Here is a 27,423-nt window from a genome sequence, read left to right as displayed (position 1 = left end):
TTCAGGCACACTGTTATTGAAAACCAAGATTAGGCTCCTAAAATCTCATGAAAGGCAAGCAAAGCATGAAAAGGTGTGGACTTTTTCCCACTTTCCTTTCAACTTATTATGCCTCTGCATTATAACTATTCCAGCAAAGACACCACTTAACGCAGTATTGGCATCTCACGTAGAGCTCCGCTGACTTTCAATCAACTTAAAAAGTCTGAAGAAGGGTTTCGGCCCGAAACGTCGCCTATTTCCTTCGCTCCATAGATGCTGCTGCACCCGCTGAGTTCCTCCAGCAATTTTGTGTACCTTTAAAATAGTTGCAGCTTGTTCATTTGCAGTACACACTGCAAACACTGTCTGCACACACTGTTTTTATTCATCTTTACATCTTTGCTGAACTCATAAGAGAGGTGTCAATTAGATTCACCAAAAGACACCACACAGATGTTAGTGATCCTTGATAACCAAAAGCATCTGTGGAACTTTGTGAGCAACAACCATGCCTTTCTTTGTCTGGTTGTGAATAACATTGCTGTGACTTATAGGGAACTTGATGAGAACGCAATCGATTGCTACTCTACGGAGTGTAACTAAATTACATAGATGATGTTGGCAATGGCTTTATTGGATCAAAATGAACAAGAAACTGTGAATTCAGCAGCAACTGCTTTGACTCTCAGAAAGCAGCTTCTTGTTTCTTTGTCCACTTCCACTTTATCTTATGATTCAACAAATTAATTTAAAGATCCTAACACATTGCACATAGAACATAGAATTACATGGTACAGAAACAAACCTTCTGTTCATCTTGTGTCTACTCCAGTCCACGTGCCTATCTATCTCATCTCATATCCTTTCACATGGTCCATATGCTTCTATTCCCTAGCCATTCATGTGTTTATCTATTTTGTTAATGTTGCAACGGTATTTGCTTCTACCATCTCCTCTGGCAGTGTATTCCAGGCATCCACAACCCTGTAAAAAGGAAAACTTGCCACACATATCTCCTTTAAAGCTTCCCATTCTCACCTTAAATCTATGTCCTCCAGCATTTAACATATCCACTATTGGAAAACGACTGACCATTATCCCACTTAGAACTCTCATTATCAGATGTACTTCTACCAGGTCGCCCCCTCAGCCTCCAGTGCTGTAGAGAAACAAACCAATTTTTCAGAACTTCCCCTTATGACTAATATACTCCAATCCAAGCAATATCCTGTAACTTTTAAGCAATGCAGTGGAGGACTCCTAAGTAGCACCTCAGACATGTTATCTTACTTGTATTAGATACAGGTTCTCTTCTAAGCAGGGTTCTTCTCCATCTACTTTATAACATGATAAACTACCTCTGAGGCAGCAAAGGTACATTGCTTCTCAGAAACTTTGCAGCACCCCTGCCAGATTCCTCTTGTGTTACTTGTCTTCCTTTACCGTCATCAAGATTTAACCCAGTCGACTATAACAACATGGATCTTGGATCAAACCATGCATTGGTCTCGGGAAGATTGTTGTTGCTGAAGCCATCACAAATGGAAAACTATTGTATCAGCTCTGTACGCCTTTCAACCTTAGTCTATATTCATCTAATAATAAGCATGTGCCATGTCAAACGCTGTTTTTGGGTTGTGCAAATCTAATCTTCAGCTGGCTGGACCAACAAACCATCAGTCAGAGATGTGTGATATTTGTCTACGTTTCCTTCTCTGTTGATTGTTAACTAATAATCTCCACAGATTCTACTGCAACAATCTGTCTCCATTACAGGAATGATTGGTGCAGAAAGTGCAAGTTCATTGATGCCTTTTCCTTCACACTGTAATGTACTGGTCATACTTTGAACAGCCAAAGGATAGCATTCTGTTTCAGATGAACCTAGGCTGGAATCATACTTTGAATGCTATCAAATCCATCATGAAGCACCCCAGGGTATTTGTCAAACAGATAGTCAGTTTTTGCATTCTCTTGTTGACTCTCAACCAACCCATATATTTACCTTCACTCTATTAAATTTGATAATGCTCTCGATTAATTAAAGGAGGGAGATTTGCTTCACTCATAATTGCCTTGCACTCTAACCGCACATACTACTTCTATCAGCTTGTTACTTTCCTCACTGTAATGACATTGAAAGGTGGATGATTCCCCAAGTGTACTGACAAATTGATTGTAAGTAAAGGGCCTGTCCCACGGCGATTTTTTCGGTGACTGCAGGCTCATTGACCGACTTATCAGGTCACCGAAAAATTTGCGGCATGATGCGGCGTGATGACGTATGACGCGCGATGAGTTTTCAAGTGTCGCAACATTTTTTGTCACCACTGCATTAAAAATGTTCAAAGTCATTGGCGACACTGATATGACACCGGCAGTCGCTGTAAAAATCATCGTGGGACAGGCCCTTAAGGGTAAGGAACTTGATGAGTAAGGGTTAAGAGGAGAAGGCAGGAGAATGGGGTTAAGAGGGAAAAGTAGATCAGCAACGAATGAATGGCAGAGTAACTCAATGGGCTGAATGGCTCCTATGAATTAAGAACTTATGAACTAAGGCTGATGTAGTATCTGGTCAATGCTGAATACATGCTTTTGCACACATCATAATACCATGGAACCATGGAATACCTATACTATAAAACTATTGTCAATTTTATAGTATTGAGAAACTATAATACTACCAGAAACTATATTAGCAAAATGACACTCTTTTTCCTTCAATACACACTGAATTATATACATTTTCACTAGATGTCTTTTTTAATGCATCACCATTGTTCAATCTCATCTTTCACATAGATAGACACAGAATGCTGGAGTGACTCAGCAGGTCAGGCAGCATCTCTGGAGAGAAGGAATGGGTGACGTTTTGGGTCGAGACCCTTCTTCAGTGATAGTCAGGGGAGAAGGAAACTGGAGGTATGAAAAGGTACAGAATAAACCAGAGCTGGCACTGATGGCCAAAGAGCCCACAAAATGTGGAGGAGGTAAAAATGAGGAGATACGAACAGTAAAACTAGCAGGATGACTAGGATGGGGGAGAAGGGACAAAGTGAGAAGGAATGCAAGGGTTACCTGAATTAGAGAAATCAATATTCATAAGCTGCCCAAACAAAATATGAGGTGCTCTTCCTCCAAATTGCGTTTGGCCGCTCACTGACAATGAAGGAGGCCCAGAACGAAAGGTAAGCATGGAAAGAAAGAGTTAGAGTTAGCTTTTAGGGCTAACGGTATCAAGGGATATGGGGACAAAGCAGGAATAGGGTATTGATTTTTGATGACCAGCCATGAACATATCGAATGGCGGTCCTGGCTCGAAGGGTCGAATGGCCTACTCCTGCACCTATTTTCTATGTTTCTATGGAATAGGAAGGTGAGTTAAAATATTTGGCAACAACAATCGTGTAAGCCAAGCGGACTGAACAAAGGTGTTCAGCAAAACCATCACCCATTCTGCGCTTGCTCTTGTCGTATTTAAATACGTGTTGCTGTCAATCCTGAGTTACCTACAATTTAGACGAGGTAACAATGGTTTATTTCCTATCCTGAAAGGCATTAGTGAACGGGATTCCTCCTGATTAACGTATAATTGAATTATGAGATTGAGACTGGGGTACTCACGCTGTTCAATCACTTTAGCCAAATCCACAAAAGCATTGTCTCATTGGAGCTAATGAAAACAAAGTTTCATCAACTTAGCACCTACAGATTCAGATTCAGATTCAATTTTAATTGTCATTGTCAGTGTACAGTACAGAGACAACAAAATGCATTTAGCATCTCCCTGGAAGAGCGACATAGCAAATGATTTGAATAAATAATAATAAGTGTCCGGGGGGGGGGTGATTGGCAGTCACCGAGGTATGTTGTTGAGTAGAGTGACAGCCGCCGGGAAGAAGCTGTTCCTGGACCTGCTGGTTCGGCAACGGAGAGACCTGTAGCGCCTCCCGGCTGGTAGGAGGGTAAACAGTCCATGGTTGGGGTGAGAGCAGTCCTTGGCGATGCTGAGCGCCCTCCGCAGACAACGCTTGCTTTGGACAGACTCAATGGAGGGGAGCGAGGAACCGGTGATGCGTTGGGCAATTTTCACCACCCAGATGAAAGCAACATGAACTTATTCCTCCATTCCAGAATGTCATTTGCAATGAAAAGGTATTCCATTTTTTCTAAGTAATCAGGCTATAATTAGATTGTGCTATTAGAAGAATCTAAAGTACAAATTGTGACTATTCTAACTTTTAGTGCAAGAAGCACCGACATTCATTTTGGCTGTGGCATTTCGTTTTGGGCTGAAAACTGTCCATTTATGATGTGACCCCGTAATTCAGGCGCACTATTAATGACAACCATGATTAGGCTCTTAAAATCTCATGAAAGGCAAGCAAAGCATGAACAGGTATGGACTTTTTCCGCTTACCTAATGATATTTGACCCACTATGTCTATGTTGGTTTCCAGAGTATTCCCATCAACTCACTCATTTCTCTGCAACATATTCCTTCATGCTCATTAACATCCCATAGGTAATTATATTTGGGATAATTTATAACAAGCAATTAACTTAACAATAGCATGTCTTGTGGTGTGGGAGGATCCGAGAAATAATGTCAACATGGTTAATAAGTTTGCCGATGACACCACAATTGGTGGTGATCAAAGAAGGTTTATTACAGAATCTAGATGAAATAGGGAAATGGGCCAAGAATTGGCAGGTGGAATTTAACTTGGACAAGTGTGAGTGTGTATTATTTGGTAATTTAAATCAGAGCAGGACTTAAGCAATAAATGGTAGGCCCCTGGAAAGTATTATGGAACATAGAGATCCAGGGGTACAGGTGCATAGTTTCCTGAAAGTGATAACACAGGTAGATAGGATGATGTTTGGCTTCATCAAACATGGCATTGGGCACAGGAGTTCAGATCCAATGTTGGAACTGTATGTCATTATTGTTGACCCACTCGGAGTATTATATGCAGTTCTGGCTGCCCTGCTATTGGAAGGATGTTGTTTATGTGGAAAGTGTGCAGAGAATATTCATGAGGATATGTCGGAGACAGAATGACTTGGAAGGCTGGATAGATTGGGATATTTTTGCCCAAGAGCATAGAAGATTGATGAGTGATTCAGAGAGTCCCCATGGTTAACATAATCCTGCCCTAGTTCTCTGATGGGTATATTTTGTTTTGTGTTAACATCAGATTTAGCATATTATTGGATATTATGAAGTTTAGTACTCCTGATCCACGATTCTGGACTGAGGTTACAATAATGACAACTATCTGACATACAAAATATACTTCTGTTGTAAATGGAAACATAGAAAATAGGTGCGGGAGTAGGCCATTTGGCCCTTAGAGCTAGCACTGCCATTCAATATGATCATGGCTGATCATCAAATATCAGTACCCTGTTCCCGCTTTCTCGTCATATCCCTTGATTCTGTTAGCCCTAAGAGCTATATCTAACTCTCTCTTGAATACATCCACTGCCTTCTGTGGCAGAGAATTCCACACTTTCACAACTCTCTGGATGAAAAAGTATTTCCTCATCTCAGTCTTATATGGCCTACCCCTTATTCTTTAACTGTGATCTCTGGTTCTAGACACCACCAACATCGGGAACATTTTTCCTGCATCGAGCCTGCACAATCCATTAAGAATTTTATATGTTTCTATAAGATCTCCTCTCATCCTTCTCAATTCCAGTGAATATAAGCCCAAATCTCAACCACTTTACAACATGTTTCAGTTTGGTTGAGTGATGTTAATAGAACGGTTTCAGAAAGATGTTTAATGCACAAAAACAACGGTTCAAATTTCTGCACACATTTGACACACATAGAAACATAGAAAATAGGTGCAGGAGTAGGCCATTCGGCCCTTCGAGCCTGCACCGCCATTCAATATGATCATGGCTGATCATCCAACTCAGTATCCTGTACCTGCCTTCTCTCCATACCCCCTGATCCCTTTAGCCACAAGGGCCACATCTAACTCCATCTTAAATACAGCCAATGAACTGGCCTCAACTACCTTCAGTGGCAGAGAGTTCCAGAGATTCACCACTCTCTGTGTGAAAAATGTTTTTCTCATCTCGGTCCGTGCAAATACAACCATTATCTTTTTTTTGATACAAATACAACGGTAGATGCTCCTGAACACATCATCAGTGATGTAACCTGGGGTCATTGGGTGTTTCGGGTCTTTCAACACCCAGGCGACCCAGCCATAGTTGATCAGACCACGACTTGTGTTCAGGTGGCATTCGTTGATGATTAAGATTGCCATGAGTACTTGGAACACAGAGATACTGATGAATTTAACCGTATGACTTTTTTTTTTTTTAAAGATTATTGACTTAAATTCTGCTGTGCTCATTTCCATGTAGGAAACCCTTTTGATCAGGTTAAGCCTAGTGGAGTTTGCAATAAAAAGCATTTGTTAGTCCTTCTTCCACACAGTCAATATAATATCTTTCCACAATACATTTCCTAGATCAATGTCTGTAATATTTTCCCTGTGGCCTGCAGTCTTGAAATACTGGTGGCGTAAGATATGTAATGACTGAATAGACTGAATTACTTAATTAAAATTGCTTTAGAGTATTTTCAATGCTTTTTCCTTTGATATTGGACTTCTGTGCCAAGTTACCAATCAATAGAATTTACCGTTAACTTCTACAATGGTTAAGAATTAATTAAAAAAGCATGCAGAACTTTGCTGTTGTGTTAAAAATGTTTGGGGAAAACACTGGTCATCTGTATAATTAATTGATAACTGGATTTCTGGAGACACAATGTGTAAGAGGGAACTGCAGATGCTGGTTTAAACCGAAGATAGATGCAAAAAGCTGCAGTAACTCAACGAGACAGGCAGCATCTCTGGAGAGAAGGAATGGGTGGGCCAGTCTGAAGAAGGGTCTCGACCCCAAACGTCACCCGTTCCTTCTCTCCAGAGATGCTGCCTGCCCTGCTGTTACTCCAGCTTTTTGTGTCTATTTCTTGGAGACACACCTTTTTTGGACACGCTTCCACCAATTTCATTGGAACAATATTAACTATGGAATTACAAAGAGGTATATTTATTACAAATTAAGTTCAGGGCCCAGGTAATATAAAAATTACTACAATGTGGAAATCAATATGTTGATCTCCACTGTAATAATCAACCAATAAATGAAAAAAAGTATTTCCAGAAAATATGCATGTATTCCCAAGTAGTATTAACGCAGTTAGGACAGATACAGCAGCTTTTACAACTCCTTTGCACTTTATTTAATGATCATTAATAACACAAGATTTTCACAATCAATACCAAAATGGGCCTTATATTAAAATCTTATCTAATTGCTTCATATTAATTTGCCTACAGTTATATATTTAATAAGATTCACAAAATAGAAACATAGGTATTTACACAGTTCTGTTCACAATCCCAATTTGTCCCAGAGGACCTTGTTACCAAATAAGTACTTTAGAGAATATTGTCGAATTGTATGCAAGGAGTGTGGCAGCTAATTTGCAGATAGCAAATTCCTTGAAAAGGCTGTGTAATATTGTCCAGATAATCTGTTTTAGATTGCTGGTTGATGAACACAATTATTGGCCCAGAGACCAGGAATGCTTCCCAAATCATTTTGAAATAGTACATCTTGTAGAGTCTTGGATTAATGTTTAATCTGAAAAAAGTCACTTCTGTCAATGCAGTGAAATTACTCTCAAAATAACTGAATAAAACAGATATACAATCAAGGATGCAATATAAATGCAAGCCTTTTAATTAACTTGTCAATATTTGTAAAACAGAATTCAATTATTATATGCATTCAAAGTTTATTATATTAAAATAACAATTTCAACACTGATGTTATATGTCATTACTCAATAACTTCACGTCTTTCTCCGTTTTCTTATTAACACAAAGATTGAATTTATTCTATCTATGAAAAACTAATGGGATAAGTTATGAATATTTAAAAAAAAATCTAACTTCTGACCTAAAGGCATGGAGCAGGAGGAAATGAAATTAAACATGTTTCTTTCAGCCATGATAAAAACAGAAATGTCAACTTTGGTTCATTTTCCACAAATGCTGACTGACTTGCTGACTACTTCAGCACTTTCTATTTTTATTTCAGATTTCCTGCAGTATTTTGTTTTACTTTTCAGTCATTCACCTGTAGTTTTTCACAGGTTAAGCTAACGTTTTTGATACAATTTTAAAAGTTCAAATTCCTGGGTATACATATGTCCGAAGGTCTGTCCTGCACCCACGCATTAATACACTCTTGATCTTCTGCAGGTGTACAGTAGAGAGCATATTGACTGGTTGCATCACAACCTGGTTCGGCAGTTTGTGTTAATCCTGGCCAGATTGGTGAGGCTAGGACTTTAAAATGGGGTAAAAGCTGGAATCTGGGACAAGCTGCGGAGTGGTGCCTAGAGCCTAGATACAATTTGCAAGAAAAGTATACGACCATCTGCAGACCCTGCCAAATAGGTGCACAATGCATAGAATGGATTGGATGGCTGCAAACCAGACATACATTTTGTAAATAATTGTAAATAATGTTGTAGAGTTCTACTTTGCCGAGTATTGATTGGATGAGGTATTGAGCCTTGTCTGGGTTTCTTGCAGATCAGGGTAAATTTTTCTAAGTTGGGTTCTTGAGAAGTCCGGTTTGAATACAATGTATTGAGCTGCTGTATTATGGGTTAGGGAAACATCTGTTTTGCATGGGCTTAATCGATATCTGTAATTGGATTATTAAGAGACCACCCCCATGTGGTTCTGCCCCTCGAGGTCCCGGGACATATAAAAGTCCGCTACCATGAGGTTCAGCGTCGATCTCCTGGGAGAGCGCTTGGGACTGCATGACTTTCTGGAGTGTCTCTGTTTGAGCGAGGGCGAGAGGGCTTGATCAGGCAGATACGAGGATCGAACCCACGGTAGGATAAGTACAGTAGTTGAACTGTAATTGCGCTTTTGTTAAAATAACGATTAATTGTTCAAGTGCTTGATTCAATGTTCTTACTGAAACTAGACTGGCGGGGAAGCTTAGATCTGAGCGATTTACACTTAACACACAGGAATGAAGAAGATTGCAAAAAGTGGTGATCTCTGCCTAGTTCATCACAGGTACTGACCTCCCCACCATCGAAGGGATCTATAGGACTTCCTGCCTCAAAAAGGCAGCCAGCAACATCGGGGACGCACACTCCCCCGGCAATGCTCTCATTTCACTCCTGCCATCAGGAAGAAAGTACAGGAGCCTGAAAATTGTAATGTTCAGGTACAGAAGCAGATTCTTCTCAACAACTATCAGGCTATTAAACACTACAACCTCCAATTAAGCTCCAAACCACATACAATTGGGGGGCACGGTTTTTATTATTTTTGTCTGCACCATTTTTTTAATATAGTGAACTTTTTTGTTATTTATTATGGTGTTTGCAGAGTACTTTGTTTACATATCTGTTGTGCTTCTGCAAGTAAGAATTTAATTGATCTGTTTCGGGACATTTGACAACAATGCACTATTGATTCTTGACTTGCCTCTTGACATCCAAAGTATCTATTAAGGCATGGAAGCAGTGCTAAATGTTATATCTTATAAAAAGGTATGACCGTAACTGTTCAATATGGTTTGGAATTGCGACTAGTGCAAGAGAACATGAGAGTGTTCGGAAAAGGCAATCAATCAGAAACATCAATTTAATCTCACCAGCGAGAAAGACTTTCAACATGGATACAATGGAGGATTAATAGTCAGCCAGAGGAAAAAGGATCGATAATGGCAAGCCCACATTTGCAAAGGGTAAATCATGCTTAATTTAATTTCATGGAATTCTTTGGAAAGGTCACAAATAGAGTTGATGAGGGTAAAGCAGAGTTTGTGCAATGACTTCCACACATTTTTGGTTAAGTTGCCATATAACAGGCCTAATGCAAAGCTGAAGTGCATGGCATATAAAAGCTCTTTCATAATATGCTTGAGGTTCGCTGAAGCAACAGTCAATACAAGATACTGATAAATGTGTGTTTGGACAGAAAGAAGATGAGTAGCTAGCTGTGTTACCCAGGGAAACAAGTTAGTCAATGTTTAAAAAAAAAATCTATATAGTATTAATCGATTTAGAATTAACATTGCCACAAAACTCAACAGTATTGTGAAGTGATCGAAACAAACAGATTGAATGAGGTGCCAAGGGAAAGGCAAGCTGATATATTTTGGTAGGAAAATTAAGGAGAGGCAATATAGAATATTATTGTAAAACGGTTGTAGGAACAAAGGTACCTGGGGGTATGGGTGCAAAAGTCATTGAAAGTGATGGTACAAGAGATTGCTGATGCTGGAATCTGGAGCAAAAAACAAATTGGTTTTGCTCATTGCAAGTGGTGGCAGATTGAGAAAGCGACAAATAAAAATACACAACTCTGGGCTTTATCAATAGATGCCTTAAGCACAAAAGCAGGAGTGCCAAGCTGACCCATTATTGTGCCGTTATCAGCTAGATAATGATGTTAGATTCCAGTCATCTCTTTATAGAGGGAGGATGTGAAAGTATTATGAATGGACCCAGAAAGATTTCATTCCTGAGATGAAGGATTGTGATTACAAGGATAGATGAGATAGGCTGGGATATCTTTCTTCAGAGAAAGTTGAGAGGAGATCTGATAGAAGTATATGAAATGATGAGCAGGGTGAACAGTGAATAGTCGGAGGTTGTTCTTATCAGAGAAGGGGTTAAGGATTGAGGATCACAAGTGAAAAATAAAGAGTGTGAACAGTGATATGTGGAGAAGATGTTCTAGGCAAATTTCATTGTGGCCTTCAAGAGGGAGTTAGATGAATGTACAGTCAGGAAAGGTTTGTAAGTCTGGGCCAAACTGGGCCAAACTGGGTTGGTGAAATGAATGAGTTGCTCTGATTGAGAGTTAGTAAGAACACAACGGACAGAAAAGTATTTTTCTGCATTGTATCCATTTTATAATGAAGCAAAATTGACTACTTATTATATTTTCTCATAGCTGTTCTAGAGGGGGCAGTGTAACATTATTGACAAAACTAGCATTTAGTGACTTTGTACAGGTGTTGTGAGCCGATTAGCTCAAACCTTGTGTTAAAGGGTTGTGTTAAAATTCTACCGGGTCAAAGACCATGGTAAGTTGCACTTAAGCCAAATGGGTCAGGATGCCATATTTCTTTCCCCCAAAAGTAATTAATTAACCAGGCGAGTACTTAATGTCAATCCATATAATAGATGGATAAAGATCACCATTAATATAAATAACTATCGATTCAAAATTTACTGAAATTCAACTTCCTCAGCTATATTGGTGGGATTTGAAATCCTAGATCTTCCAGATCAGTAACCTACCACTCTGGATTCATTGTGAAATTATATAATCACTATGCTACCATGTTCCCTATTGCATAGCTTTTTAAATAATAGCCAATATTTCTTTAACCTTTTACGATTTGAAGATATTTTATAAATGCCTGTTGACTTTTAAGGATTAATGTGCATGGCTCTTAAATCCTTTTACTACACCATAAACTGATTTATCTCTTTTAGATTCAGTAGATGATCTTACACTTTCCAGTACTGAACTCCATTTACAAGAGGTTTGTCCACTCATTTAATTTAGCTTTAAGCCAATGCAATTTCCTCTTTTCAGCTACACGGCCCAATGACTCGGTTGTAGTTTCAATGTGTTTTTTTAAAATATATTATCATGTAGGCTATTAATAAATATAGTGAAGGGTTAATGTCGCAGAAAAAAAATCTTGGACACGTGTCCAATCCTGCCATTCAGAATAATTGGGGATAAGACTGTTATATAGAAGCATAAGGAAATTACCTCTGCATAAAGTGATGGAAATGAAAAGGAAATATAAAGAATATATATTTCATAATCAGTTAAACATAAAATTGCATTTTTAATTATTGTACAGATACTCTATAAAAAATACAAAAGGTGAATCTAAAAGAGATAAATAAGTTTACCACAGGTAAATCATTGGGAAATAGTTTGGTTTGTGATATTTAAAAAAAAATGAAGATCTTTCAAGACATAAATCTGTCAATTATTTTAACATCACATAGAAACATAGAAAATAGGTGCAGGAGTAGGCCATTCGGCCCTTCGAGCCTGCACCGCCATTAAATATGATCATGGCTGATCATCCAACTCGGTATCCTGTATCTGCCTTCTCTCCTTTAGCCACAAGGGCCACATCTAACTCCCTCTTAAATATAGCCAATGAACTGGCCTCAACTACCTTCTGTGGCAGAGAATTCCAGAGATTCACCACTCTCTGTGTGAAAAATGTTTTCCTCATCTCGGTCCTAAAATATTTCCCCCTTATCCTTAAACTGTGACCCCTTGTTCTGGACTTCCCCTACATAGGGAACAATCTTCCTGCATCTAGCCTGTCCAACCCCTTAAGAATTTTGTAAGTTTCTATAAGATTCCCCCCTCAATCTTCTAAATTCTAGCGAGTACAAGCCAAGTCTATCCAGTCTTTCTTCATATGAAAGTCCTGACATCCCAGGAATCAGTCTGGTGAACCTTTTCTGTACTCCCTCTATGGCAAGAATGTATTTCCTCAGATTAGGAGACCAAAACTGTACGCAATACTCCAGGTGTGGTCTCACCAAGATGTGTTTAATCCTCATTTAAAATGTTAGAATCCATTATTTGCTTTCAAGGCATGATATATCTTCAGTCCTGAATAATTTACCTGCAATATGATTATCTGTGCCTAAAATGAAAATTTTAGTTTTGAATCATTGTCCTAAACTTGAGAAGCTATAACCTGAATGAAACTATGATTAATAGTGTGCACATGGCACTAAAATAGCTGATATCGTAAACATTGAAGATAGTTATCAGGATTTACAGTGGTGTCTTGATGAGCTGGGAAAGTGGGCTGAGGAATGGCTAATGGGGTTTAATTCAAAACATTATAAGGTATTGCATTTTGGGAAGTGAAACTAAGCAGGACCTTCACAGTGATTAGTAAGGCCCTGGAGAGTGTTGGATAACAGAGGGATCTAGGGGTACGCACATATTTCCCTCAAAGTAGCATCACAGGTGGAGAAGGTGATGAATGCCATTAGCATCATGGCTTTCATCATTCAAGGGAATTGAATATAGATTTTGGAATGTTACGTTGCAGTTGTGCAAGATATTGATGAGGCCACATTTAGAGTATTGTAGTCAGTTATAGTCACCCTACTACAAGGAAAGACATCAATAAAAATTGAAAGAGTGCATAGAAGATTTACAAGGATATTGCTAGGATTCAAGGGCCTAAACTATAGGGAGAAGTTGACGGGTTGCAGGAGATTGAGGAGTGATCATATAGGACTGTATAAAAACATGAGGGGCATGAAAGAACAAAATCTTTTTCCGGGGTAGGTGAATCAAGAATCAATTGGCATAGGTTTAAGAGAGAGAGGAAAGATTTAATAAGAACCCGAGGGGAACTTTCTTCACACATATGGTGGTGGTATATGGAGCGAGCTACCAGAGGAAGTAGTTGTGTCAGGTCACATTATAACATTTAAAATACATTTGGGTAAGTACATGGATAAGAAACTTTAAGGGATATCAGGCAAACATGGGCCAAACCAGCTTAGATGGAGAATTTTGCTCAGCATGGATCAGTTAGGCCAAATGGTTTCTTTCCGTGCTGTTTGACTAAAATGCATTAATAAGGACTACATAACAACATCAGGGTATCAGGGGTTATGGGGACAAGGCAGGAGAATGGGGTTAGCAGGGAGAGATAGATCGGCCATGAATGAATGGTAGAGTAGACTAGGTGGGCCAAATGGCCTAATTCTGCTCCTATCACTTATGACCTTATGTTCATGTAAGTAATGTGATTAATGGGCTTGCTTGAAAACCAGCTTACACTCAAAGGGCCAAAAGGCCTTCTATGCCGTACAAAAATAACATGAAAACTTTTTTGAAAATGGACCCATTTACCTTCATGTTCTGCATTCCCAGAAAGTGCCGAGGTGGCTTCCAAGTCTTCTCTTTTGTGACGGTGTTAAAGTAGTATTTTCGATCTGTGCTTTCATCTAAATGAACTTCCCAAATCCCCAGTTGCTGGTTGGGTGGATTGCTAGGATTTGGAGGCTCCAGTCTCTCTTATTTGTTTACTTTCTTGAGAAATAAAATTTGTCTTTTGGTTTTACAGCAAGTTTCAGATGATCAGATCTATAAATAAAACAGATCGTAATACCATTCAGTTTACTTGACCAAACAAACACACAACGACTTATGACTTTCTGTTTTGTAAATAATTTGTTCAATTTAAATTATCAATCAGAAAAATGCATTTAATTAATTCAGCTGCATATGAATTGCCTGTAGTGATTATTGTTCACACTTTGGCTTATCATTTTGCATTGTCATTTCTTAAAGAATTATTCTAAAGCATACCATAAAACACTGATTTCCACTTAATGATTTCCCCATAATTAACTTTTATAACTTTATGACTTTATGATTATTGTCCCAAAATAACTGGAGCTGAAGAAAGGATATTTGAAGTGCCTTTGTTTAAAAAATATAGGAAATGCAGTTGCAATTTGAATTAATACACTCCAACTACCAGGACAGGAATGTAATGAGTTCACCATTTTCTGTGATGTTGGCCTTTAAATTAACATTTTGGGATAGTTTATGTCTATGTGAATGGATCAGCAGTTCAATATTTTGTCGAAATGGCAACAAATCCAATTTTTCTTTTATTTATTCATATTTTAGGACCGTGATATTCACTGGCAAGGGAGACATTTGCAGCAGCTCATTAATTTGGTGATGATGACATTCTTCTTGCACTATTGCCATCCCTCTAGTAAAGCTTCTCTGTTATTATGTGCACAGCGTATATAGTGGTATGCATATGTGGAGTATAACGTGAATAACTATAAATAATAAGTATAACGTAATAACTTCGCCAACACATCAAGGTTCATAATGCATTTGTGGGGCTTATCTTGGGCCACCATTTTGAACTTTGGAAGATGTCCTGGTAGCTGACCTATGTTCGGACAATATTTGCAGACATGTGCACTGTTCGAGTTCCCCAAGACATAACTGTAAGGTGAGATGCGTGGGGCAATTTTTAAATATTTTTTTTAAACGCAGAGTAATGGGGGCCTGGAATGCATTGCCATGTGGAGGCAGATATGATAGGCAGAGACTAGAGAGATGTGGATCATGTACAGGCAGATAAGTTTAACTTGGCATCATGTTCGGCACAAACATTGTGGCCTGAAATGAGGCATGTGTCAGAAACCCGAGTTGAATTGGGTGCTGTGTTCGAGGAGTTTGCACATTCTCTCTGTGGTGGCATGGGTGTTCTGGTTTACTTCTTCGTCCCAAAGATGTGTAGGCTTGTAGGTTAATTGGCTTCTATCCATTGCTCTGTGTGTGTTGGGTGTGGATGAGAAAGTGGGACAACATCAAACACCTTTCTGTCCTGGGCCTCCTCCATGGCCAGAGTGAGGACCACCGTAAATTGGAGGAGCAGCACCTCATATTTCGCTTAGTCAGTTTGCACCCCAGCGGTATGAAAATTGACCTCTAATTTCAGGTAGACCTTACTATCTCCTCCCCTTCTCAGCTCTCCCTCAGCCCTCTAGGTCCACCTCTTCCTTTCTTCTTACTGGTGATCGAAGGACAGTGTGGACTCAGTGGGCTGAAGGGTCTTTTTAAATGCTGTGTCTTTCAATTCAATCAATACACAGGTAAGGAAAATATTCCCACAATCAGATATGACAGAAAAGTAACTGTCTTCTTATCATAATAAGTCTAACAACAATCTGCATTTTTAAATAAATAGGTAATAATTAATGGAAAATGGCCATAATGAGCTTGATTGTAGTATTTGATTCTTAACTGATGTGAGAGGATTATTACAAAATATTACCACATTTCTTTGCTACAAATGGTTCAAAGATGACAATAAACACAGGTCTATCTTAATTAGTGCAGTGGGTGATACTACATGTAATGAGAAAACCTGGAGAAATCTAGTTACAAATGAAATGCAAAATTGGTGAATTTGTTGAACAATCATTTTATTTTAAAGCTAGACAAGATGATACAAAATAACACAATGTGCTGGAGTAAGTTGACCGGTCAGACAGAATCTCTGCAGAATATGGATAGGTGATGTTTCATGTCAGGATCCTTCTACAGACTGAACCTCAAAGATTCACAGTTAAGTAAACATAATGAAACAATAGCATGGTATGGAGTTGAAATACAAAAGTCATTGCAAAGTTACAATTAAAGCAACACACTCCCTAAGATACTGAGAGACGAGTTAGTATGAAGAGCAAATGTTGTCAAGGTTCAAAAGCAATCCTCGTCAGAGGTGAATCTGACATTTGAGAGCACATTGAAAATTGCTTAAGTGATGGATTCACCAAGTAAAAACCAAAGGCCAACGTACCAAAAATGTATTTACCATCCTGTCTACCTGTTAAGCCACTTGCAGAGAACAGTGTACCTGCACTCCTCTGCTCTACAACACTCTCCTTTCCATACAACACCTTTCCATTCAAGTTCAAGTTCACATTTATTGCCACATCCACCAATTAAGGTACAGTGGAATTTGATTTACCATGCAGCAACACAATCAAAAAGAGCACAATACACAATAGAATATAACATGAATATCCACCACAGTGGAATCAACATTCTTCACTGTGGTGGAAGGCAATAACATTCAGTCTGTCCTCCTCCTTTCTTCATCCATGGTCGGGGCCATGAACCCTCCATAGTCGCCGCTACGGATGGCCCGATGTACAGGCCCTCTCGTCGGGATGCTCGAAACTCCAACGTCGGGAGGGATGAACACTCTGCGACTTGGAGATCCCGAATCGGCCGTTTCCTACCGGAGACCGCGGCTTCACGATGTTACAGGCCACAGGCCCGTGGTCGGAGCGTTTCTCCAGCGATCCCCAGGAAGGCATCCCAGGCTCCGCGATGGAAAGTCCATGCCCCGCCCGCGGCTAGAAGCTCCGCAGACCGCAGCTTCTAGTTGTTATAGTCCGCGGGCCAGCGATCGGAACACATCTTCTGGCATCTCCGGCAAGGATTGCCCGGCACCGTGATGGAAATTCCACGCTGCGCCCGCTGCTCAAGTTCTGAGCCTGACTCCGGGAGAGGCTGCACCAATCCAAGCTGTTAGGCCGCGAGGGTGGGCGAAAATGCGACTCGGAGAAAAGTAGCTTTCCACCGAGGTAAGTGACTGAAAAACAGTTTCCCCCTCCCCCACTAAAATACTCTAAAAACAAAAAAAAAGTCGAAAGGACGAACAGTTGCTGGCGAGGCTGCCGGCTCGTGGCAACACCCGATGGACTTGTGTCACCCGATTCACTGTGATGGTCCTGCCCTTTAAACTCCATTAACCATTCCTCAACCGATTTGGCCTGCTGATCAAGGCCCTGCTGTAATTTCTGATAACCACCCACACTATTTAAGATACCACCAACTTCACTGTCCTCTGCTAACACATTAATCTTGCCTTGTACATTCTTATAAACCACAAGCAGCAATGATGGAAGGAATTACAGAAAGTTGAGAAAGTTGACACCCTCCTGAGCAACTTCTGCAATGATGAGCTGGGATTGGGATTAATTAACTCCCTAGAACCACAATCATACATAGATGCATAGAAAATAGGTGTAGGAGTAGGCCATTCGGCCCTTCGTGTCAGCACCCCCATTCAATGTGATCATGGCTAATCATACAAAATCAGTACCCCGTTCCTGCCATCTCCCCATATCCCTTGCTTCTGCTAGCCCTAAGAGCTCTATATAACTCTCTTTTGAATGCATCCAGTGAATCAGCCTCCACTGCCTTCTGAGGCAGAGAGTTCCACAAATTCACAACTGAAAAAGTTTTTCCTCATCTCAGTTCCAAATGGCTTACCCCTTGTTCTTAAACTGTGGCCACTGGTCCTGGACTCCCCCAACATTGGGAACATGTTTCCTGCATCTAGCATGTCCAATCCCTTAATAATTTTATATGTTTCTATAAGATATCCTCACATCCTTCTAAGTTCCAATGTATACAGTCGTTCGTTCTTTCATCATATAACAGTCCCGCCATCCCGGGAATTAACCTCGTGAACCCGAATCGTCTCCTATCCATGTTCTCCAATGATGCTGCCTGACCTGCTGAGTTACTCCAGCACTTTGTATCCTTTTGTGCAAACCTGCATGTACACTTCCTTGTTTCTGCATTGGAGCGTGTTCCCTTTGTACCATTGAATTCCATTGTGATTGAACTCCTGAATGCCACGTTCGGTCGAGGGTGGTCACAGTTACCTCTCTTCTGGAATCCAGGTCTGGAATATTGAGACATTTTCCTAATATTTCCCTGAATAGCCTGGACTTTTAAATGCCACATATCTGGAGTGGGTTATGAGGTCACACTAATGTGATTTGATCAATTCATTTATTGGATTGGTTGGGCACAGCAGTTGCAGACCGAAACAAATGATATATATTTATCTATATAACTAAAAGTCTCATCTTGACCATTTCCTGTCTATGCTTTATATTGATTTTAAAAACAATGCTACCATTTCTCACTATGATTTTTGACCATCTTACTCGCAGTCCTCCTCCGCTGAGGCAGTCCAGAGAATTTTTCCGTTCGATGAAAAATACAAAAGTTATGAATGTTTAAAAAAAAGTGAGATCAGCTGATTGGTCCTCCCGCCTGTCAATCACCATGATGAAGGTTACGCCCCTTCCGGGGGGGGGGGGGGCAGTACTATAAAACCCCAGATGCCTGGATGTGAGTCAGTCACTCTGGAAGATCGCGATGGAGAGACCACAATTATGATTCTAAGCTGTGAATCAACTGAACTGTGAGTCTGCAATGTACTTGCAATAAATGATTTGTTAGCCCTTAATAAAAATGCAATGAGTTGTTTGACCTGCCCTGCCTGTGTTAGAATCTGCAATGCAAAATTGGAAATTAAGTGACAATGCAATGAGTTGTTTAGCCTGCCATGCCCGTGCTAGAAACTGCAAAGCAAATTTGTAAATGATGTGCCAATGCAATGAGTTGTTTGGCCTGCCCTGCCTGTGCTTGAAACTGCAATGCAAAATTGGAAATGAAGTGTCAATGCAATGAGTTGTTTGGCCTGTCCTGCCTGTGCTTGAAACTGCAATGCAAAATTGGAAATGAAGTGTCAATGCAATGAGTTGTTTGGCCTGTCCTGCCTGTGCTTGAAACTGCAATGCAAATTGGAAATGAAGTGACAATGCAATGAGTTGTTGGGCCTGCCCTGTGCTTGAAATGGAAAGGAAATTGATATTTAAATGAGTTGTTGGCCTGTCCTGTGCTTGAAATTGAAATGGAATTGAAATTTAAATTTAAATGAGGTGTTGGCCTGCCTTGTGCTTGAAATAGAAAGGAAATTATTCCTTTGGCCTACTTGAAACCACTCAGTTCGGCACACATGGCCCCTATTAGTGCAGAAACCATGCCCTATCACCCCAAATGCCCGTATTAGCCCAGGAGGAGCATTTTGGCCCAAAAGGCCCATGCTAGGCCAGGAAAAGTCCTGAAAAAGTGCCTTTCGCTGAGATTGCTCTTTTTATTTGTCCATTCGGACCATCAGGCCTGTACTAGCCCAAGAGGAGTCCCTTTGGCCCATCAGTAAGTATTCCCCCTGTAGGTATTAAACCTCACTCCAATATGTTTGTCCCTCTCTTCATTGGCTCCCTGTGAGATCCAGGCCAGGATAGATGTTCCTCTTTCATTGCTGTGATCTGCAGAAAAAGATGAAATATGTCTAAAATCGATTCTCCACCCTCTCCCCTATCTCTCTCTCAGAGTCTCGCACTAGATTTGGGCAGAATTTCTGGCAGTGACTGAGCTGCCAGCCCACCAGCCCTGAGTGACTGAGCTGCCAGCCCACCAGGCCTGAGTGACTGAGCTGCCAGCCCACCAGGCCTGAGTGGCTGAGCTGCCAGGCCTGAGTGGCTGAGCTGCCAGCCCACCAGGCCTGAGTGACTGAGCTGCCAGCCCACCAGGCCTGAGTGACTGAACTGCCAACCCACCAGGCCTCAGTGACTGAGCTGCCAGCCCACCAGGCCTGAGTGACTGAGCTGCCAGCCCAATAATCTATTTGGCCCAGAATGTCCATACCAGCCCTCTGGAAACCAGTCCCTTCGGTTCAACGATCCCACTTAGTCTAGTTATAATACCTGTAATAAAGAACTGAAAATTTGTTTGTTTTTTTAGCATTGGTCTATGTATAAATTTAATCCCAGATATTGAATGTGGAAAAAGCAGAATGGGATAGAAATTATTCCAGAATGGTTTTGATGAACAAACGGTATTCCTGTGGATGAAAATTGTACTCTGAAATGTAGCTATATTGAGGTTAATGGAATTTTGCATGAGGAATAAAATACAGAATTTCTATCAAATAGCATGAATTGTGCAAGTGGCAAAGGATGGATTTCCATCCCCAGGTATATTAGTTTTTCCTACGCCATTATTATTTTTATGTCCATGAGGTTATTGTAACTAAGCAGAAGTATTGAGGAAGTTCCTGGTGCTGTCTTTCAGCAGGTTTTTTTTAGATTTGGTAACCATCCACTCTCAAACCAAATTAGCATACCTCAATGCATCAATGTGTGTCTATGTATTTTTTTCCACAAAGAACATAAAACAATCGAGCACATGAACAGGACCTTTGGAACACAATAACCCAGCTAATCATGATGCCAAGACCAAATGCGGAGGAAAGAACTGCAGATGCTAGATTACACTGAAGATAGACACAAAATGCTGGAGTAACTCAGCGGGACAGGCAGCATCACTGTCCTCCTGATCAAATTTTACTGTTTGTTTGCCTCATTGTCACCTTCCCCTCAGCTAAAAATGAATCATACTACATTTTCCTTGAACATCGTCTCCTTTGATCTGTGTTTTCACACCTTACCTTTCCATATCTCTGTCTCCCTCTCCCCTGACTCTCAGTTTGAAGAAGGGTCTCAACCCAAGACGTCACCCATTCCTTCTCTCCAGAGATGCTGCCTGTCCTGTTGAGTAACTCCCGCATTTTGTGTCTATGATGCCAAGTCCACCTCTTATTTGCCTGCACATAAACCAAATCCCTCCATTCCTTGCACAGCAAGGTTCTGATGCAGAACTCTCTTAACTGCCACTATTGTATCTGCTTCCACCATCACCCCCTGCAGCATATTCCAGGCACTTATCTCCCCTGTGTAAACAACTTAGCCTGTACATCTTCTTTAAATGTCTTGGAATGCACTGAAATAAAACACCCATATGAGGTTATAGATCAAGAAGGCCATGATATCATAAAGGACCATGTTACAACTCTTGATTTCATTAACTGCAAATACTGGGCCAATATATTGAGAGAAGTAATTTGGCCAATGAATAGGATCTCCATCAGTAATTCACAAGGTCATAAGGAATAGGAGTAGAATTAGGTCATTCGGCCCATCAAGTCTACTCCGCCATTCAATCATGGCTGATCTATCTCCCCCTCCTAACCCCATTCTCAGGCCTTCTCCCCATTACCTCAAATGCCTATACTGATCAAGAATTTGACTGACCTATTTCACATATCCCATTGTAGTAATCTAGTAATAATTGCTAGGTATAAAATCTACATCTGTTATCCAATTATAATCCGTTTAATATGCTCATAAGTCACAGGTGCAAAATTACACTATTCTGCCCAATTTTGTCTACTCAGGTAGAGTTGCTGCCTTACAGCGCCAGAGACAGAAATGATAATCAGTCAACAATTCCAGTAGCAAAACACAGCTAATACGATGTGTTCTCACCAGAAACAATATTGGTCAAAGGAATCGGAAAAACAACTGATGGGGTAAAATGAAAGTCTAGTTTAGTTTAGTTTAGATTATACTATGGAAACAGGCCATTCGGCCCACCGAGTACATGCTGACCATCGATCACCCGTTCATACTTGTTCTACATTATCCCACTTTCTCATCCACTCCCTACACGTTACAGAGGCCAATTAATCCATAAAGCCACACATCTTTGGGATGTGGGAGGAAACCGGAGCACCCGGAGTAAATGTGCAAACTCCACACAGAAAGCATCCGAGGTCAGGATCGAACCCGAATCTTTTGTACTGTGAGGTAGTGACTCTACCAGCTATGTCAATTGGATTAAAGTTAAACGGATGTTAGTATAGGAAAAACAACACTGAGTCCATTTTGTCTATGATGCCTCTTTCCCACAATCACCCAATCACAAAGTTATCCAGAAGTATTAAAATGTTAAACAGAATACAAACATCATTAAACTCCCAATGCTCTTTTGATTAGACTTCCTTCCACCGATGGTCCAAGTCATTTAGGACCATTCATTTTTATATTAGGTTTGACAACAAGCTGAGTTGGGGTTGTAGTTTAAAGTCATAGTTATATCAGATGTCCTGCTTTTGTTGTGCGCTGAAAATTACAAGAAGTAAAATCTTCAAATCTTTAATGAGTAAAGTTGAGTATATGAAATTAATATAGCTATGTAAGTGTATATATTTTATAACATTCTGTTCTACTGAAGATTAGTGGTCTGTTTGCCACTTGGTGGTGCTATGACAAAGTGCAAAGTACTATGGTACGTTTAAGAATGAACTACAGATGCTAGAAAATTCGAAGGTAGACAGAAATGCTGGAGAAACTGAGCGGGTGAGGCAGCATCTATGGAGAGAATGAATAGGCGACGTTTCGGGTCGAGACCCTTCTTCAGATTCGGCGACATTTCGGGTCGAGACCCTTCTTCAGACTGATGAAGGTACAATCATTAGTAGATGACTGCATCAGCTCCAGTTTATCTGAGTTTGTTGCATGGTGAATCTGATAAACCAATCTCCAAACTATAACTGAGAGTTAGCATTAATGTTTCACATCAGCAGCACATCTCCACAATCTGACAATGCCAATTATTTAATTTAGCACCAGTTGAATATTGTGCCACTTTGACAGTTTCATTAACGTTTTACTCATCGATAAGATTTCAGAAAATTGTTAGTCATAGAGCTCCGTTATCATTTTCTAAGTCAGGAAAATAGATGGTGTTCATCTCTTCATATCTGTGCTTTCTGATTACTGAGGGTCTCAGTTTTATGTGATCAGTTGAAACATATAATATTATTAAGGGTTTGGACACGCTAGAGGCAGAAAACATGTTCCCGATGTTGGGGGAGTCCAGAACCAGGGGCCACAGTTTAAGAATAAGGAGTAAGCCATTTAGAACGGAGACGAGGAGACACTTTTTCTCACAGAGTGTGGTGAGTCTGTGGAATTCTCTGCCTCAGAGGGCGGTGAAGGCTGGTTCTCTGGATGTTTTCAAGAGAGAGCTAAATAGGGCTCTTAAAAATAGCGGAGTCGGGGGATATGGAGAGAAGGCAGGAACGGGGTACTGATTGGGGATGATCAGCCATGATCACATTGAATGGCGGTGCGGGCTCGAAGGGCCAAATGGCCTACTCCTGCACCTATTGTCTATTATCTATTATCTATTAGACCCAGGTTCGAAATTGACTATGGGTGCCCGTCTTTACGGAATTCGTACATTCTCCCCGTGGGTTTTAACCAAGATCTTTGGTTTCCTCATTTGTCACAATTGTCCCTAGTGTGTGTAGGATAGGGCAATGTGCAGGGATAGTTGGTTGCTGCAGACTCGCTGGGCTGAAGGGCATGTTTCCATGCTGTATCTCCAAATTAAACCCTTACTAATCAAGAATACCCAATGACGGCCTCCATAGCTGTCTGTGGCAAGTGGGTGATGGAGACAAGTACTCTCATGACTTTAACTATTTGGATGAAAATTTGAATTGCCAAGGCACAGAAGGCTCACTGTGTTAATCCTGGCCAGATTGGAGAGGCTAGGAGTCTAAAATTGAGTAAAGGCTTCAGGGCTGCTAGGCCATTTGGTCAATTTAAACGTGCTCTCTGTAGAAATGGGACAAGCTGCAGAATTGTGCCAGTTTGTCAACAGCCTAGATTTGAGCTGCAGGAAGAGAATGGGAACATCTGCAGGCCCTGACAATCAGATGCAAAATGCAAAGAATGGATTGGATGAATGCAAACCAGATATACACTTTCTAAATAATTGTTAATAATGTTGCAAAGCTTTACTTTGCGGAATGTTGATTGGATGAGGTATTGAGCCTTGTCTGGTTTTCTTGCATATCAGGGTAAATGTTGCGATGTTTGCTTCCTCCGAGAAACAATGTTTGAATACAATGTATTAGCCACTGTATTATTGGGTTAGAGAAATGTCTGTCATGTATGGGGTTAATCGATATCTGTAATTGGATTGTAAAGAGACCACCCCCATGTGGTTTGGCCCCTCATTGTCCGGGGACCTATAAAGGTCAGCTGCCATGAGGTCCTGTGTCAATCTTCTGGGAGAGCGCTTAGGACTGCGTGACCTTCTGGAGTGTCTCTGTGAGCGAGGCCTAGAGGGCTTGATCAGGCAGATACGAGGATCGAACCTGCGATGGTTAGGTACAGTAGTTGGAACTGTAATTGTGTTTTGTCAAAATAAAGATTAGTTGCACAAGTGCTTGATTCAGTGGTTTTTGACTGAAACGAGACTGGGGGGGAGCTTAGAACGAGCAATTTACAACTGCTGGTAAATAGAATTAGTATAGATTGGCAGTTATATGGTAGCATAGAATAGTGGGCCAAGAAATCTGTGTCTGTGCTGTGTGACTATGTTTTCACATTCAATATTATTGCAACATCATGGCTTCAAACATTATGTTGGCTTATTGATAGGGAAGTGAGAATTGTTACGGGATACATTTGGGTTAATTCTTGTGATCCACTACTGGGCCTGCATTGAAAATGAAGTACCGTTGTAAAAATCAGGGATGGATAGGATTCTGATCCTGTATCACTGAACATGCATACATATCTCCACTCAATAACTCTTCAGTCATTCTTTCCCCTATTTCCAAATCAAATGCTGCAGAAGATTGAGAGCCAAATCTGTCCTGTCAATCTGTCAGATTTTAAACAAAGAGATTAAAATCTCCAACATGAATGACAGTGTTAGAAAGGTCTCTATGGTGAGAATTACATACTACAAGCAAGTAGGAACATGAGGTTATGGAAAGAAAAATAAACTGATGTGGAAAAAGGCTATGGAGACACAAGAGACTGCAGATGTTGGAAAATGGAGCAAAAAAAACCTCACGATGCTGGGTCGCAACCTGAAACCTGAAATTCCTTTCCCCCCACAGATGCTGCCAGGCCCATTGAGTTCCTCTAGTAGTTGGCTTTTGGACAGAATGAATGTCTGATTTATAATGCGAGCAGAGATAAAGACCATGAAACGACCATGGAACAACACCAATTGCATTCAGCAAGCTGCTGAATAAGTGTTATATTGTGCCTGAAAACTTGGCAGAATCTATGATATTTTCAAAGGTTGCTGCAATGTAGGACCTCTTTTTGAACAAAAGCAAAGTGACAGCCATTGTTTAGGAAGGAACTGCAGATGCTGGTTTAAACTTAAGATAGACACAAAATGCTGAAGCAACTCAGTGGGACAGGCAGCATTTCTGGAGAGAAAGGATGAAGAAGGGTCTCAACCCGAATCATTACCCATCCCTTCTCTCCAGAGATGCTGCCTGTCCTGCTGAGTTTCTCCAGCATTGTGTGACTCTCACTGCCATTGTTGTTCTGTTCTCAGCTGGTTTCAGCCTGGAAAGATCTTGCACATGCAATCTGGTCTCAGACAAGTTAGAATAGAATAGATAAGAATGCATTTATTGTCATTCAAACCTAGGTTTGAACAAAATATCATTTCTACAGTTTTTTACATTACAAAACAATCCAAGACCCACACTTAACACAGTTTACATAAACATCCATCACAGTGAGTCTCCAACATCTCCTCACTGTGATGGAAGGCAAAGTCTTTATCTCTTCCCTTTGTTCCTTCTCCCGTGGTCCAGCAGTCCAACTGCAGTGTCGAGACGAACTGGGGCTCCGATGTTAAAGCCCCCGGCGGGCGATGGTAAGTCCTGAGGCCGTTTAAGCCACGCCGGGCGATGTTAGGCCCCGGCTCCATGTCCTTAAACCCGCGATTCCAGCGGGAGAAGTCGCCGTTGCGGAGCTCGGAAAAGCGGTCTCCCACCAGGGACTTGGAGCTCCCAATGTTCCCGTCCACCGGGTCTGCGGCCGGTGCCTCCGAACTCCAAAGTCGGGTCGCAGCCGCACGCCACCACAGCTCTTCCCGCTCCGAAGTTGGCCAGCTCCGTGATGTCAGTTCTGCAGGCTCTGCAACTGGAGCCCCCAGGTTAGTCCCGGCCGGAGGTCGCCGCCGGCTCCACGATGTTAGGCCCAACGACATCCGAGACCCGACAGGGAATAGTCGGGTCCCCGCACAGGGAAGAGATTTAAACAGTTTCCCCCACAGCCCCCCCACCACCCCCCACATATACACATCTAAAAAAAAAAAAAAAAAAAACTCACGACATACATTTAACAAGACAAAAAAAAAAAAAAGACAGAAGACTAGTCGAGCCGCTGCCGTTAGGCGCCGCCACTCCCACTATAAGGCAGGTTAGTCGGGAGGCAGGTGATTCATATGTCCATGAAAGTAGTACAAGTGCTGCAGCCACTTATTATTGTTGTACAATTAGATAATGACCCCCACTAATTTTAAACTCCTAGTTTATAGCAAGGTGCCTAGATTCTCCAGTTATGAATCTACAGTATTGGCAATGCAAACTGTTTTCAATGGTTGAAGCCCTGTCCCACTGTATGAGTTCATTCAAAGAGTTCTCCCGAGTGAGTTTGCCCCGATTCGAACTCGGAGATTTACGGTAGTGGCCGCTCGTCGATACTCGGGGCTCCCGTGGTCATTTTTCAACATGTTGAAAAATCTTCACGTCTTCCCGAGCTTACCTGCCGTTAGCGAGTCTTCCCGAGTACCTGTCGTTAGCGTTACGAGCCGCTAAGAGACCTCCCCGAGCTCCTACATACCCGCTACGTTCGTTCTCCGTGCTTACCACGAGTTTGATTTTTTTTCTAAACTCGGGAGAGCTCTTGAATGAACCCCCATTGTGGGACAGGGCCTTTAGCATTAAAATAAATAATTTAAAATAAACTAACAAAACGAAAATGGCATTTCGGTGGCGCAGCGGTAGAGTTGCTGCCTTACAGTGCCTGCAGCACCGGGTTCGATCCCAACTATGGTGCTTTCTGTACAGAGCTTGTACGTTCTCCCTGTGACCACGTAGGTTTTCTCCGAGATCTTCAGTTTCCCTCCACACGCCAAAGACATACAGGTATGTAGGTAAATTGGCTTGGTATAAATGTTTAAAAAATTGTCCCTTGAGTGTGTAGTATAGTGT

At 41.0% G+C, this 27,423-nt stretch overlaps 1 protein-coding gene across 1 annotated transcript in view; it reads right to left on the bottom strand.

Moving 5' to 3' along the window:
• The window catches only part of arhgap15 (Rho GTPase activating protein 15), a 722,875-nt gene that overhangs the window by 642,573 nt on the left and 52,879 nt on the right, over positions 1-27,423 (bottom strand). The window contains exon 2 of the mRNA XM_033024704.1: positions 13,986-14,219. Coding sequence (XP_032880595.1) covers positions 13,986-14,000 — 15 coding nt within the window. The 5' untranslated portion in view covers positions 14,001-14,219. The remainder of the gene's footprint in view (positions 1-13,985; positions 14,220-27,423) is intronic.

This window comes from Amblyraja radiata, chromosome 7 (genome assembly GCF_010909765.2).
Source record: "Amblyraja radiata isolate CabotCenter1 chromosome 7, sAmbRad1.1.pri, whole genome shotgun sequence".
In the NCBI taxonomy this organism is placed as follows: Eukaryota; Metazoa; Chordata; class Chondrichthyes; order Rajiformes; family Rajidae; genus Amblyraja; species Amblyraja radiata.
Note: the sequence above shows the minus strand (reverse complement) of the source record. Positions and strands in the feature narration are given on the sequence as shown.